Genomic DNA, 16,365 nt, shown 5'->3' with positions numbered 1-16,365 from the left:
GTGGTTCTGGTTCTGGCGGTGGTGGCGGCAATGGCGCCGGGAGGGGGGGCTAAAATGTGCCCCCTCACCTTGGCTTTGGACCCCCGTACCGGCGAAGTCCAGATACGCCCCTGGTCTATAGCACGGCCCTGATTCAATTCTCCGGTCACCCAGTCAAAGAATTCAATGAGATTTGTTTGGCACGATTGACCTTTGGTAAATCCATGTTGTCTCGGATTTTGCTTAAAACCTGTGGAGTGTGTTTGCTGTAACCTATCTCTAGAGCTGTATTGAAAACCACCAGAAATGCCCAAAACCACAGAAATAATGTCAGAATTAAGTCTTATTTGTGTGCGTCCCACTCCACAGGCAGAAACTGTGACTTCGAGGAATGCTCTCACCAGCAGATGCTTAGTCCACACCTATGCTTTACAACCAGGTGGGGGAGGGTGGGGTATACACATTCTAAGGAAACAGACAAAAGATCTAATATTTATTTGTTGCATTTGTATCCCACCTGTTATCCCACCTCTTTGCAGGCTCAAAGTGGCTTACAATACATCATGGATAGTGGAAGAAGAATGTTAGTTAATAAACATTTAGTATTGCAGGGTTTTGGTCAGCATGATGATAATAAGACAGACTCATAGTGTACAAGCAGATATTAAGAGACAGTTCTAAATATAAATGGCAATTTGTACATATTCACATTGTACTAGTACTTGTTAACAAAAATCAAATTAGAATTAGCCAGAAATAGCTAATAGCAGTTAGTTAGGAAATCAAACCGTAAACAAATCACAAAATTCACAAGCTTGGCATATTTAGACTGACTGAACTTTTGCATGCAGTTAGCTGTGCCCTCATTATTTAATAACTTTCTTTTAAATAGTAGTAATAAACAATATTAAGTGCATTTTTATAATATACCAATGCATTCCACAAAACAAAGGAGCAAGTTCCCAGAAGCCATATTTCTCTTTTGATCTAGGCACAGGAAAAAAAAAGATTTTTAAATGCTGCCATGTTCAACCTAATTAATGTTTGATGTGGGATATAATTGCCATAAATAAGTAGACAGAAACTCTCGGGTGCTCAACATCAGAGTCTCTATTTATTTATTTACTTACTAAGTTAATTCTCATAACATGATGTCTGTTTTTGTGCCCTTTACCTGGAGAGAAAAAAAAAACCTCTGCACGACTATAACACGTGCTAGGGTGGCCCTAGAAGTAGCCCCTTAAAATGACACACTTGGTTACACTTTATAACATCCGTATACTGCACAAGTCGGCATGTTTGAAAATAGAAGTGAGATTAAGAGCGACAACGTGGATGGAGCAGCTCATAGGTTTGGCTAACTCTGTTTTGAGTTAATGTCAATGACGGCTGCGCAGGGAAGGGGAAACCGAGACTGACCTAATTGGTTTCAACATTTTGACGTCACTTGGTGTATTGTGCTTATGCGCAAGCGGCTCTGAGCAAGTTCGGTTGGTTGGTTCTAACGGTTTAGCTAGCTTTCACTGTTGCTCCGCGCGCTGTGTGTGTGTCACGCGCAGTCATGAGCGCAGGGACTTCGGAGCAGAAGCTGCAGCTCGTCCGAGGGCGCATTCGCGCCTTTCCCGACTTCCCGTCGCCCGGCGTGTGCTTCCGGTGAGACTGGGAAAGAGCAGGGAAGTGGCTGTGGCTTTACTTTCTCATTAATGTATCTGGGAGTGACAGGAAAGAGTCTCTAGGACCTGGGGCTGTGTTAAGGCAAAATGGGACTTGATATACTGCCTTTCTGAGTTTTGTTTTTTTGCAACTACATTCAAAGCAATTTACATAGTATTTTACTTCTTTGTACCAGGGGCAATGGAGGGTTAAGTGACTTGCCCACAGTCACAAGGAGCTGCAGTGGGAATTGAACTCAGTCCCCCAGGATCAAAGTCCACTGCACTAACCACTAGGCTACTCCTCCACTAGCAACATTCCATGTAGAATCTCAAATAGTAGCAACCACTAGGCTACTCTTCCACTCCTTGGGATTCCGGAATCTTGCTATTCTTTGAGGTTCTACATGGAATGTTGCTACTCTTTGAGATTGTGAATGGAATCTTGTTACTGGCACTTGATATACTGCCTTTCTACATTCAAAGCAGTTTACGTGAGTATATACAGGTACTTATTTTGTACCTGTGGCAATGGAGGGTTAAGTGACTTGCCCAGAGTCACAAGGAGCTGCAGTGGGAATCAAACTCAGTTCCCCAGGATCAAAGTCCACTGCACTAACCTCTAGGCTACTCCTCCACTAGCAACATTCCCTGTAGAATCTGAAATAGTAGCAACCACTAGGCTACTCTTCCACTCCTTGGGATTCCGGAATCTTGCTATTCTTTGGGGTTCTACATGGAATGTTGCTACTCTTTGAGGTTCTGCCTGGAATCTTGTTAATGGCACTTGATATACTGCCTTTCTGTGGTTTTTGCAACTACATTCAAAGCGGTTTACATAAATTCATGTACGTCTTTGTACCAGGGGCAATGGAGGGTTAAGTGACTTGCCCAGAGTCACAAGGAGCTGCAGTAGGAATTGGACTCAGTTCCCCAGGATCAAAGTCCACTGCACTAACCACTAGGCTACTCCTCCACTAGCAACATTCCCTGTAGAATCTGAAATAGTAGCAACCACTAGGCTACACTTCCACTCCTTGGGATTCCGGAATCGCTATTCTTTGGGGTTCTACATGGAATGTTGCTGCTCTTTGACATTGTGCCTCGAATCTTGTTAATGGTACTTGATATACTGCTTTTCTGTGGTTTTTGCAACTACATTCAAAGTGGTAGTTATTTGTACCTGGGGCAATAGAGGGTTAAGTGACTTGCCCAGAGTCACAAGGAGCTGCAGTGGGAATTGAACTCAGTCCCCCAGGATCAAAGTCCACTGCACTAACCACTAGGCTACTCCTCCACTAGCAACATTCCCTGTAGAATCTGAAATAGTAGCAACCACTAGGCTACACTTCCACTCCTTGGGATTCCGGAATCGCTATTCTTTGGGGTTCTACATGGAATGTTGCTGCTCTTTGACATTGTGCCTCGAATCTTGTTAATGGTACTTGATATACTGCTTTTCTATGGTTTTTGCAACTACATTCAAAGTGGTAGTTATTTGTACCTGGGGCAATGGAGGGTTAAGTGACTTGCCCAGAGTCACAAGGAGCTGCAGTGGGAATTGGACTCAGTTCCCCAGGATCAAAGTCCACTGCACTAACCACTAGGCTACTCCTCCACTAGCAACATTCCCTGTAGAATCTGAAATAGTAGCAACCACTAGGCTACACTTCCACTCCTTGGGATTCCGGAATCGCTATTCTTTGGGGTTCTACATGGAATGTTGCTGCTCTTTGACATTGTGCCTCGAATCTTGTTAATGGTACTTGATATACTGCTTTTCTATGGTTTTTGCAACTACATTCAAAGTGGTAGTTATTTGTACCTGGGGCAATGGAGGGTTAAGTGACTTGCCCAGAGTCACAAGGAGCTGCAGTGGGAATTGAACTCAGTCCCCCAGGATCAAAGTCCACTGCACTAACCACTAGGCTACTCCTCCACTAGCAACATTCCCTGTAGAATCTGAAATAGTAGCAACCACTAGGCTACACTTCCACTCCTTGGGATTCCGGAATCGCTATTCTTTGGGGTTCTACATGGAATGTTGCTGCTCTTTGACATTGTGCCTCGAATCTTGTTAATGGTACTTGATATACTGCTTTTCTGTGGTTTTTGCAACTACATTCAAAGTGGTAGTTATTTGTACCTGGGGCAATGGAGGGTTAAGTGACTTGCCCAGAGTCACAAGGAGCTGCAGTGGGAATTGAACTCAGTCCCCCAGGATCAAAGTCCACTGCACTAACCACTAGGCTACTCCTCCACTAGCAACATTCCCTGTAGAATCTGAAATAGTAGCAACCACTAGGCTACACTTCCACTCCTTGGGATTCCGGAATCGCTATTCTTTGGGGTTCTACATGGAATGTTGCTGCTCTTTGACATTGTGCCTCGAATCTTGTTAATGGTACTTGATATACTGCTGTTCTGTGGTTTTTGCAACTACATTCAAAGTGGTAGTTATTTGTACCTGGGGCAATGGAGGGTTAAGTGACTTGCCCAGAGTCACAAGGAGCTGCAGTGGGAATTGAACTCAGTCCCCCAGGATCAAAGTCCACTGCACTAACCACTAGGCTACTCCTCCACTAGCAACATTCCCTGTAGAATCTCAAATAGTAGCAACATTCCATGTAGAATCTGAAATAGTAGCAACATTCCAGAATCTCAAATAGTAGCAACCACTAGGCTACTCTTCCACTCCTTGGGATTCCGGAATCTTGCTATTCTTTGAGGTTCTACATGGAATGTTGCTACTCTTTGAGATTGTGAATGGAATCTTGTTACTGGCACTTGATATACTGCCTTTCTACATTCAAAGCAGTTTACGTGAGTATATACAGGTACTTATTTTGTACCTGTGGCAATGGAGGGTTAAGTGACTTGCCCAGAGTCACAAGGAGCTGCAGTGGGAATCAAACTCAGTTCCCCAGGATCAAAGTCCACTGCACTAACCTCTAGGCTACTCCTCCACTAGCAACATTCCCTGTAGAATCTGAAATAGTAGCAACCACTAGGCTACTCTTCCACTCCTTGGGATTCCGGAATCTTGCTATTCTTTGGGGTTCTACATGGAATGTTGCTACTCTTTGAGGTTCTGCCTGGAATCTTGTTAATGGCACTTGATATACTGCCTTTCTGTGGTTTTTGCAACTACATTCAAAGCGGTTTACATAAATTCATGTACGTCTTTGTACCAGGGGCAATGGAGGGTTAAGTGACTTGCCCAGAGTCACAAGGAGCTGCAGTGGGAATTGGACTCAGTTCCCCAGGATCAAAGTCCACTGCACTAACCACTAGGCTACTCCTCCACTAGCAACATTCCCTGTAGAATCTGAAATAGTAGCAACCACTAGGCTACACTTCCACTCCTTGGGATTCCGGAATCGCTATTCTTTGGGGTTCTACATGGAATGTTGCTGCTCTTTGACATTGTGCCTTGAATCTTGTTAATGGTACTTGATATACTGCTTTTCTATGGTTTTTGCAACTACATTCAAAGTGGTAGTTATTTGTACCTGGGGCAATGGAGGGTTAAGTGACTTGCCCAGAGTCACAAGGAGCTGCAGTGGGAATTGAACTCAGTCCCCCAGGATCAAAGTCCACTGCACTAACCACTAGGCTACTCCTCCACTAGCAACATTCCCTGTAGAATCTGAAATAGTAGCAACCACTAGGCTACACTTCCACTCCTTGGGATTCCGGAATCGCTATTCTTTGGGGTTCTACATGGAATGTTGCTGCTCTTTGACATTGTGCCTCGAATCTTGTTAATGGTACTTGATATACTGCTTTTCTATGGTTTTTGCAACTACATTCAAAGTGGTAGTTATTTGTACCTGGGGCAATGGAGGGTTAAGTGACTTGCCCAGAGTCACAAGGAGCTGCAGTGGGAATTGAACTCAGTCCCCCAGGATCAAAGTCCACTGCACTAACCACTAGGCTACTCCTCCACTAGCAACATTCCCTGTAGAATCTGAAATAGTAGCAACCACTAGGCTACACTTCCACTCCTTGGGATTCCGGAATCGCTATTCTTTGGGGTTCTACATGGAATGTTGCTGCTCTTTGACATTGTGCCTCGAATCTTGTTAATGGTACTTGATATACTGCTTTTCTATGGTTTTTGCAACTACATTCAAAGTGGTAGTTATTTGTACCTGGGGCAATGGAGGGTTAAGTGACTTGCCCAGAGTCACAAGGAGCTGCAGTGGGAATTGAACTCAGTCCCCCAGGATCAAAGTCCACTGCACTAACCACTAGGCTACTCCTCCACTAGCAACATTCCCTGTAGAATCTCAAATAGTAGCAACATTCCATGTAGAATCTGAAATAGTAGCAACATTCCAGAATCTCAAATAGTAGCAACCACTAGGCTACTCTTCCACTCCTTGGGATTCCGGAATCTTGCTATTCTTTGAGGTTCTACATGGAATGTTGCTACTCTTTGAGATTGTGAATGGAATCTTGTTACTGGCACTTGATATACTGCCTTTCTACATTCAAAGCAGTTTACGTGAGTATATACAGGTACTTATTTTGTACCTGTGGCAATGGAGGGTTAAGTGACTTGCCCAGAGTCACAAGGAGCTGCAGTGGGAATCAACTCAGTTCCCCAGGATCAAAGTCCACTGCACTAACCTCTAGGCTACTCCTCCACTAGCAACATTCCCTGTAGAATCTGAAATAGTAGCAACCACTAGGCTACTCTTCCACTCCTTGGGATTCCGGAATCTTGCTATTCTTTGGGGTTCTACATGGAATGTTGCTACTCTTTGAGGTTCTGCCTGGAATCTTGTTAATGGCACTTGATATACTGCCTTTCTGTGGTTTTTGCAACTACATTCAAAGCGGTTTACATAAATTCATGTACGTCTTTGTACCAGGGGCAATGGAGGGTTAAGTGACTTGCCCAGAGTCACAAGGAGCTGCAGTAGGAATTGGACTCAGTTCCCCAGGATCAAAGTCCACTGCACTAACCACTAGGCTACTCCTCCACTAGCAACATTCCCTGTAGAATCTGAAATAGTAGCAACCACTAGGCTACACTTCCACTCCTTGGGATTCCGGAATCGCTATTCTTTGGGGTTCTACATGGAATGTTGCTGCTCTTGACATTGTGCCTCGAATCTTGTTAATGGTACTTGATATACTGCTTTTCTGTGGTTTTTGCAACTACATTCAAAGTGGTAGTTATTTGTACCTGGGGCAATAGAGGGTTAAGTGACTTGCCCAGAGTCACAAGGAGCTGCAGTGGGAATTGAACTCAGTCCCCCAGGATCAAAGTCCACTGCACTAACCACTAGGCTACTCCTCCACTAGCAACATTCCCTGTAGAATCTCAAATAGTAGCAACATTCCATGTAGAATCTGAAATAGTAGCAACATTCCAGAATCTCAAATAGTAGCAACCACTAGGCTACTCTTCCACTCCTTGGGATTCCGGAATCTTGCTATTCTTTGAGGTTCTACATGGAATGTTGCTACTCTTTGAGATTGTGAATGGAATCTTGTTACTGGCACTTGATATACTGCCTTTCTACATTCAAAGCAGTTTACGTGAGTATATACAGGTACTTATTTTGTACCTGTGGCAATGGAGGGTTAAGTGACTTGCCCAGAGTCACAAGGAGCTGCAGTGGGAATCAAACTCAGTTCCCCAGGATCAAAGTCCACTGCACTAACCTCTAGGCTACTCCTCCACTAGCAACATTCCCTGTAGAATCTGAAATAGTAGCAACCACTAGGCTACTCTTCCACTCCTTGGGATTCCGGAATCTTGCTATTCTTTGGGGTTCTACATGGAATGTTGCTACTCTTTGAGGTTCTGCCTGGAATCTTGTTAATGGCACTTGATATACTGCCTTTCTGTGGTTTTTGCAACTACATTCAAAGCGGTTTACATAAATTCATGTACGTCTTTGTACCAGGGGCAATGGAGGGTTAAGTGACTTGCCCAGAGTCACAAGGAGCTGCAGTGGGAATTGGACTCAGTTCCCCAGGATCAAAGTCCACTGCACTAACCACTAGGCTACTCCTCCACTAGCAACATTCCCTGTAGAATCTGAAATAGTAGCAACCACTAGGCTACACTTCCACTCCTTGGGATTCCGGAATCGCTATTCTTTGGGGTTCTACATGGAATGTTGCTGCTCTTTGACATTGTGCCTCGAATCTTGTTAATGGTACTTGATATACTGCTTTTCTATGGTTTTTGCAACTACATTCAAAGTGGTAGTTATTTGTACCTGGGGCAATGGAGGGTTAAGTGACTTGGCCAGAGTCACAAGGAGCTGCAGTGGGAATTGAACTCAGTCCCCCAGGATCAAAGTCCACTGCACTAACCACTAGGCTACTCCTCCACTAGCAACATTCCCTGTAGAATCTCAAATAGTAGCAACATTCCAGAATCTCAAATAGTAGCAACCACTAGGCTACTCTTCCACTCCTTGGGATTCCGGAATCTTGCTATTCTTTGAGGTTCTACATGGAATGTTGCTACTCTTTGAGATTGTGAATGGAATCTTGTTACTGGCACTTGATATACTGCCTTTCTACATTCAAAGCAGTTTACGTGAGTATATACAGGTACTTATTTTGTACCTGTGGCAATGGAGGGTTAAGTGACTTGCCCAGAGTCACAAGGAGCTGCAGTGGGAATCAAACTCAGTTCCCCAGGATCAAAGTCCACTGCACTAACCTCTAGGCTACTCCTCCACTAGCAACATTCCCTGTAGAATCTGAAATAGTAGCAACCACTAGGCTACTCTTCCACTCCTTGGGATTCCGGAATCTTGCTATTCTTTGGGGTTCTACATGGAATGTTGCTACTCTTTGAGGTTCTGCCTGGAATCTTGTTAATGGCACTTGATATACTGCCTTTCTGTGGTTTTTGCAACTACATTCAAAGCGGTTTACATAAATTCATGTACGTCTTTGTACCAGGGGCAATGGAGGGTTAAGTGACTTGCCCAGAGTCACAAGGAGCTGCAGTGGGAATTGGACTCAGTTCCCCAGGATCAAAGTCCACTGCACTAACCACTAGGCTACTCCTCCACTAGCAACATTCCCTGTAGAATCTGAAATAGTAGCAACCACTAGGCTACACTTCCACTCCTTGGGATTCCGGAATCGCTATTCTTTGGGGTTCTACATGGAATGTTGCTGCTCTTTGACATTGTGCCTCGAATCTTGTTAATGGTACTTGATATACTGCTTTTCTATGGTTTTTGCAACTACATTCAAAGTGGTAGTTATTTGTACCTGGGGCAATGGAGGGTTAAGTGACTTGGCCAGAGTCACAAGGAGCTGCAGTGGGAATTGAACTCAGTCCCCCAGGATCAAAGTCCACTGCACTAACCACTAGGCTACTCCTCCACTAGCAACATTCCCTGTAGAATCTCAAATAGTAGCAACATTCCAGAATCTCAAATAGTAGCAACCACTAGGCTACTCTTCCACTCCTTGGGATTCCGGAATCTTGCTATTCTTTGAGGTTCTACATGGAATGTTGCTACTCTTTGAGATTGTGAATGGAATCTTGTTACTGGCACTTGATATACTGCCTTTCTACATTCAAAGCAGTTTACGTGAGTATATACAGGTACTTATTTTGTACCTGTGGCAATGGAGGGTTAAGTGACTTGCCCAGAGTCACAAGGAGCTGCAGTGGGAATCAAACTCAGTTCCCCAGGATCAAAGTCCACTGCACTAACCTCTAGGCTACTCCTCCACTAGCAACATTCCCTGTAGAATCTGAAATAGTAGCAACCACTAGGCTACTCTTCCACTCCTTGGGATTCCGGAATCTTGCTATTCTTTGGGGTTCTACATGGAATGTTGCTACTCTTTGAGGTTCTGCCTGGAATCTTGTTAATGGCACTTGATATACTGCCTTTCTGTGGTTTTTGCAACTACATTCAAAGCGGTTTACATAAATTCATGTACGTCTTTGTACCAGGGGCAATGGAGGGTTAAGTGACTTGCCCAGAGTCACAAGGAGCTGCAGTGGGAATTGGACTCAGTTCCCCAGGATCAAAGTCCACTGCACTAACCACTAGGCTACTCCTCCACTAGCAACATTCCCTGTAGAATCTGAAATAGTAGCAACCACTAGGCTACACTTCCACTCCTTGGGATTCCGGAATCGCTATTCTTTGGGGTTCTACATGGAATGTTGCTGCTCTTTGACATTGTGCCTCGAATCTTGTTAATGGTACTTGATATACTGCTTTTCTATGGTTTTTGCAACTACATTCAAAGTGGTAGTTATTTGTACCTGGGGCAATGGAGGGTTAAGTGACTTGGCCAGAGTCACAAGGAGCTGCAGTGGGAATTGAACTCAGTCCCCCAGGATCAAAGTCCACTGCACTAACCACTAGGCTACTCCTCCACTAGCAACATTCCCTGTAGAATCTCAAATAGTAGCAACATTCCAGAATCTCAAATAGTAGCAACCACTAGGCTACTCTTCCACTCCTTGGGATTCCGGAATCTTGCTATTCTTTGAGGTTCTACATGGAATGTTGCTACTCTTTGAGATTGTGAATGGAATCTTGTTACTGGCACTTGATATACTGCCTTTCTACATTCAAAGCAGTTTACGTGAGTATATACAGGTACTTATTTTGTACCTGTGGCAATGGAGGGTTAAGTGACTTGCCCAGAGTCACAAGGAGCTGCAGTGGGAATTGAACTCAGTTCCCCAGGATCAAAGTCCACTGCACTAACCAGTAGGCTACTCCTCCACTAGCAGCATTCCATGTAGAAGCCTGCCCTTGCAGATCACCAATGTGGCCGCACAGGCTTCTGTTTCTGTGAGTCTGACGTGCAGGACGTCAGACTCACAGAAACAGAAGCCTGCGCAGCCTTCTACATGGAATGTTGCTAAAGAATAACAAGATTCCATGCAGAATTTCAAAGTGTATAGCAACATTCCATTTAGAACCCTAAAGAGTAGCAAGATTCCATTCAGAATCCTAAGTACATAAGTGTTGCCATACTGGGAAAGACCGAAGGTCCATCGAGCCCAGCATCCTGTTTCCAACAGTGGCCAATCCAGGTCACAAATACAGTAAAACAAGCTTATCTTTTATTTTCCCCATGTGTATTTTGGTGTCCAGTGATATTGATCTGCCACACGCATATATTATCAATATTATGAAACCAACACTTCATCTTTAATTTAACAGTGACATCACCCCATTACTAAAAGACCCTGCTGCCTTCTGCGCCGCCATTGATCTGATGGAAGATCATTTGAGGAAGACCTACTCCCAGATTGATGTCATCGCTGGTCCGTACAGTATAGACGTTCTGTGCATGCTGCAGCACTATCATGTTTCCCGAATCCTTCGACTTGATTCAGAATGTTTTCTTATTTCTGCCAGGCTTAGATTCCCGGGGGTTTCTGTTCGGACCTACTTTGGCCCAGAGGCTTGGGATTGGGTTCGTCTTAATAAGAAAGAAAGGAAAATTACCTGGTGCTACAGAATCTGTCTCTTATTCATTGGAATATGGAAAGGTAAGTGGATGGCCTTCCGTTGGCTGAGCAATACATATATTTCTTATCCTTTTTGGAACTGGCAGAGGATTTAGCTCTGTCACTAATATGATGCCTTTTATTTTGCTTGTTTCTGATGACTTTTTATTGGCAAATCTGAAAGATTTACTTACTTATTGACCTTTTCAAATGGAAGTTTAAGGGGCCAGATGAACTGAGAGGTTTTTCTCATTGTGTCTATTAGAACAGTGCTGCTTATATAGTCCAAGATGAGTTAGACTGTAAACTCTCTGAGGCAGGGGAAATACTTACATTCAGTTATAGTGGTTTTGTACAACAATACTGTATTGAAAATATTTTATTTATTTATTTATTTATTGCATTTGTATCCCACATTTTCCCACCCATTGGTAGGTTCAGTGTGGCTTACATGTTACGCGGGAGGTAATGGAATTCAAAAATGCGTGGGATAAACATAAAGGAATCCTGTTCAGAAGGAATGGATCCTCAGAAGCTTAGCGGAAATTGGGTGGCAGAACCGGTGGTGGGAGGCGGGGCTGGTGGTTGGGAGGCGGGGATAGTGCTGGGCAGACTTCTACGGTCTGTGCCGTGAAAATGGTAGATACTAATCAAGGTCAGGTATACACAAAAAGTAGCACATATGAGTTATCTTGTTGGGCAGACTGGATGGACCGTGCAGGTCTTTCTCTGCCGTCATCTACTATGTTACAGAGTTTCAGTTTAGTTGACATGTAGTTCTAATACAGTGCAAAAGGGATCTGCATTGGTACCAATACTTTGCCAACATATATTTATAAATTATCTGAAATAGGAACATGTAGGATGATCAGATTTGCAGATGACGCAAATTATTCAGAGCTGTTAAAGTGCATGAACTGGAAGAAACTGCAGGAAGACAATGGGAGGCCAGAAAACTGGGCATCCAAACTTTAATGTGAACAAGTGCAAAGTGATGCTCACTGGGAACCCAAATTTATAGCTACACGATGCTAGGTTCCACTTTAGTAGTCACCACTCAAGAAAAAGATCAGTGTCCTCGTGGACAATACAGTGAAATCTAAGAAATGCTTTTTCTGTTTTTCAGGCTGAGCTTGAAATTCAGGCAGATGCTGTAGACCCAAAGCAGAAGGTGGTTATTATCGATGATCTGATTGCCACTGGAGGTAGGCAAACAACTACCACCTTCTTCAGGAAGTACAGAAGTGCGGAGGAACTGAAAAAAAAAAGAGTACACCCCTAAAATTCTATAGGAAGAGAGGGGTAGATATTCAACAAGGTTTAATGGGGTAGGAATTCTCCTGCTGGTTAAATCCCTCTGGATCGTGCCACGGCAATATTCAGTTTTTGTTGGCGTGGTCTAGGGGCAGAGCTGGAACTAACCTGGTTAGTGGCAGCTTTCATTTGATAACTAGATAAGTGCCTGAACAGGGTAGGGTAGTAGTTAACTGGGCACACATCTAAATATCCTCTAGCACCCAGATAACTTCTGGCTGTTGCTGAAAACCTCAATGCCAGTGCCCAGATACGTCCCGGCATTGAATATCAAGGTTATTTTCTGCTCGCAAAAGCCAGCGTGGGGGTCAGCAATTACCCATCTCGGCCTGTAAATGAGCAAAATCCTGTCTGTTAAGAACAGGTTTAAAGTGCATAGCTGAGCTAAGATTTTGCCAAATTAATCCTAACTTCTGCAAACTTTATATCCTTTGATCCATTTGCATAGTGCATTTCTTTGCTAAGCATAATGATCTCGAATACATACGTACTTAGGTCCCAGCAAGTGACGTGCATACGCATGGGCCTCAAGTGTATGTAGACAAAAATTGCCTTATGATTGTCACCAAGGCAAAAGCTGTGGTAAGCAGCATTTCAAGCAGGTGTGAATTCAGTCATAAGTACATAAGTATTGCTATACTGGGAATGACCAAAGGTCCATCGAGCCCAGCATCCTGTTTCCAACAGTGGCCAATCCAGGTCACAAATACCCGGCAAGATCCCAAAAATGTACAAAACATTTTATACTGCTTATCCCAGAAATAGTGGATTTTCCCCAAGTCCATTTAATAACGGTCTATGGACTTTTCCTTTAGGAAGCTGTCCAAGCCTTTTTTAAACTCCGCTAAGCTAACTGCCTTTACCACATTCTCTGGCGACGAATTCCAGAGTTTAATTACACGTGAAGAAAAATTTTCTCCGATTTGTTTTCAATTTACTACATTGTAGCTTCATCGCATGCCCCCTAGTCACCCAAATAAGATTCACCACTGTGTTGTCTTCTCAGGTTGGTTGAAAACATTTCTATGCTGATGACTCCCAAATGTACCTTTCTACCCCTGATATCTCACCTTGCATCCAAACCAAAGTTTCAGCGTGCTGGTCTGACATTGCTGTCTGGATGTCTCAACGCCACCTGAAATTAAACATGACCAAAACTGAGCTTCTCATTTTTCCCCCCAAACCCACCTCCCCGCTCCCCCCGTTTTCTATTTCTGTTGATGGCTCTCTCATTCTCCCTGTCTCCTCAGCTCGAAACCTTGGGGTCATCTTTGACTCTTCTCTCTCCTTCTCTGCTCATATCCAGCAGATCACCAAGACCTGTCGTTTCTTTCTTTACAACATCCGTAAAATCCGCCCCTTTCTTTCCAAGCACTCTACCAAAACCCTCGCCACACGCTTGTCACCTCTCGTTTAGACTACTGCAATCTGCTTCTTGCTGGCCTCCCACTTAGTCACCTCTCCCCTCTCCAGTCGGTTCAAAACTCTGCTGCCCGTCTCGTCTTCCGCCAGGGTCGCTTTACTCATACTACCCCTCTCCTCAAGACCCTTCACTGGCTCCCTATCCGTTTTCGCATCCTGTTCAAACTTCTTCTACTAACCTATAAATGTACTCACTCTGCTGCTCCCCAGTATCTCTCCACACTCGTCCTTCCCTACACCCCGTTCCCGTGCACTCCGCTCCATGGATAAATCCTTCTTATCTGTTCCCTTCTCCACTACTGCCAACTCCAGACTTCGCGCCTTCTGTCTCGCTGCACCCTACGCCTGGAATAAACTTCCTGAGCCCCTACGTCTTGCCCCATCCTTGGCCACCTTTAAATCTAGACTGAAAGCCCACCTCTAACATTGCTTTTGACTCATAACCACTTGTAACCACTCGCCTCCACCTACCCTCCTCTCCTCCTTCCTGTACACATTAATTGATTTGCTTACTTTATTTATTTTTTGTCTATTAGATTGTAAGCTCTTTGAGCAGGGACTGTCTTTCTTCTATGTTTGTGCAGCGCTGCGTACGCCTTGTAGCACTATAGAAATGCTAAATAGTAGTAGTAGTAGTAGTAGTAGTACTAAGCTCTAGCTGAGTCTTACAACAGTATTTTCTTCTTCTTCTAACACAGGTTCATTGTGGGCTGCCTGTACCTTGCTAAAGAAGTTAAATGCGGAGATTCTTGAGTGCTTGGTTTTGATAGAGTTGAAGACGCTGGAAGGTGCCAAAAAGGTCACCCCTTTCAAGCTGTGTTCTTTGTTACAGTACGACTAGAGTTGCATAGGACCTGCATTCTTACCCTCTACCAGTACTTCAGGGCTCTCTGTTCACACAAACGACAGGTCTGTGCCCTTTTCCATCTCTGTACATCCAGTTTTCGCTGCGGTTGGAGCTTTGCCTACACTGGTCACAAGGTGGGATGCTGAGGTTAAAGTCACTAATGATTTTAGTATATCAAAGAATTAAATTGATTATGAAAAAAAAAATAACCTGATGCTTAATTTTACTGCCCTCCTCACCCCTTTAAAGGAAACTCCTATTCGGATTGCTGGTCCAGCCTCTGCAGTCCGTGGACTTTACCGTCATTGCTGCCTGAATCGTATTCTAGGAGCAAATGCCAGTAAAGTAGCTTTTCTTTTAAGCCAGACCTGAGATTCTGGGATTGTGGTATGTACTGACAGAGAAGTCCTGGCCATGCAGATAGTGTTGCAGTCTCTGGGTCCACACTAAGGCCAGAGGCTTAGGCACCTTGATGGTGTGTGCGTCCCCTTTATTGCTCACCTAGCTGAGCACAGCTCGAGGGTCATCAGTTGAAAGATGACAGTCTGTATTGCAAGTCTTTCGTTATAATCCAGTGCAGCTAGTATGAGCAGTAGCCAGTGTGGCCATCATTGCTTAGTAGGCTGAATTGCACACTATAGCTTTTTTTTTAGCCTGCTCAGTCAGGCTTTTGATTATTGTGCAGTTCTGGGCCACACGTTTTCAATAGAACACTGCTGTTCTGGGAAATGGACCAGTTCTTTATTGCCCTCTCTTATCTGGAATTAGCCTAAAAAAGAAATAGGAAACCATGTGTGTATTAAACATTGGAAGATTTTAATCTTTAAAATGTAAACGTGTGTGCAATACAATTTTTCTTCCATAAAACATTCCTGCCAGGGGTATTTTATGCTTTTGGGGGAAAGGAAAAAAGTGGGTCGGTTTGTTTATTTTTTAACAGTGGAAAATCTCACATTACAAAAGTCCCAGACTATTTTAATTAAAAAGCTGCTTTGTAATGCTTAAGAAAAAACTGTTTGATTTCTCTTTAATAAAATGCATTTTTATAAACATTGGTGTGTTCAGGTATGATGCAGTGGCTTGAAAGCCTAATGTACATCTTTATTTTGCCAGTAGATGGAGAGTTATCCTAAAACATTCTCAGGACCACAGCTACAAGTGCATTTCACGAAAGAACAAAAATATCAAACCAACAAAACCACTTAGCCCCCGCCCCCCCCCCCCCCCCCCCGATATTCTGTCGGCAATGGTGCGCATTTTGCTGACCGCCACCAATGTTGTTCTTGGATATTCAATGCTGGGTCCTGTCCGGGCTTGCTTTGGATATCCAAGGTTTTGTTTCTTTTTGAGCCGGCTAACATAGCCGGTTAAGTTAATATTCAGCCCTTGATGGCATAAACCAAACCGCTTAAAGATGGTACTTACTATTTATGCAGCCAGATATTTTTTTAACTATTTATTTCTGTAGATATATGCAGCACTGTACACTGAACATGTAAGACTGTGCCTTCTCGACCCAGCTTACAGTCTAATCAAGACAAACGAACAGGACAAATAAGGGATAAGAGAATTATTTAAAGTGGGAATTATAAAATAGACACGGGTACTGAACATTTAGCTTAGATTTGAAGATGGCCAGAGCTGGAGCTTGACGTACAGATTCAGGAAGTTTATGC

At 43.7% G+C, this 16,365-nt stretch overlaps 1 protein-coding gene across 1 annotated transcript; it reads left to right on the top strand.

Moving 5' to 3' along the window:
• Window positions 1–1,465: 1,465 nt before the first annotated feature.
• Window positions 1,466–15,739, top strand: APRT (adenine phosphoribosyltransferase). Its single transcript, XM_030202747.1, has 5 exons — window positions 1,466–1,632; window positions 10,817–10,920; window positions 11,015–11,148; window positions 12,233–12,311; window positions 14,541–15,739. The coding sequence occupies exons 1-5, from the start codon at window positions 1,541–1,543 to the stop codon at window positions 14,681–14,683; spliced, it is 552 nt and encodes a 183-aa protein (XP_030058607.1). The 5' UTR covers window positions 1,466–1,540; the 3' UTR covers window positions 14,684–15,739.
• The last annotated feature ends 626 nt before the right edge of the window (window positions 15,740–16,365 follow it).

Source organism: Microcaecilia unicolor, chromosome 5 (assembly GCF_901765095.1).
Source record: "Microcaecilia unicolor chromosome 5, aMicUni1.1, whole genome shotgun sequence".
Classification (NCBI taxonomy): Eukaryota; Metazoa; Chordata; class Amphibia; order Gymnophiona; family Siphonopidae; genus Microcaecilia; species Microcaecilia unicolor.
This window is presented reverse-complemented; position numbering and strand designations above follow the sequence as displayed.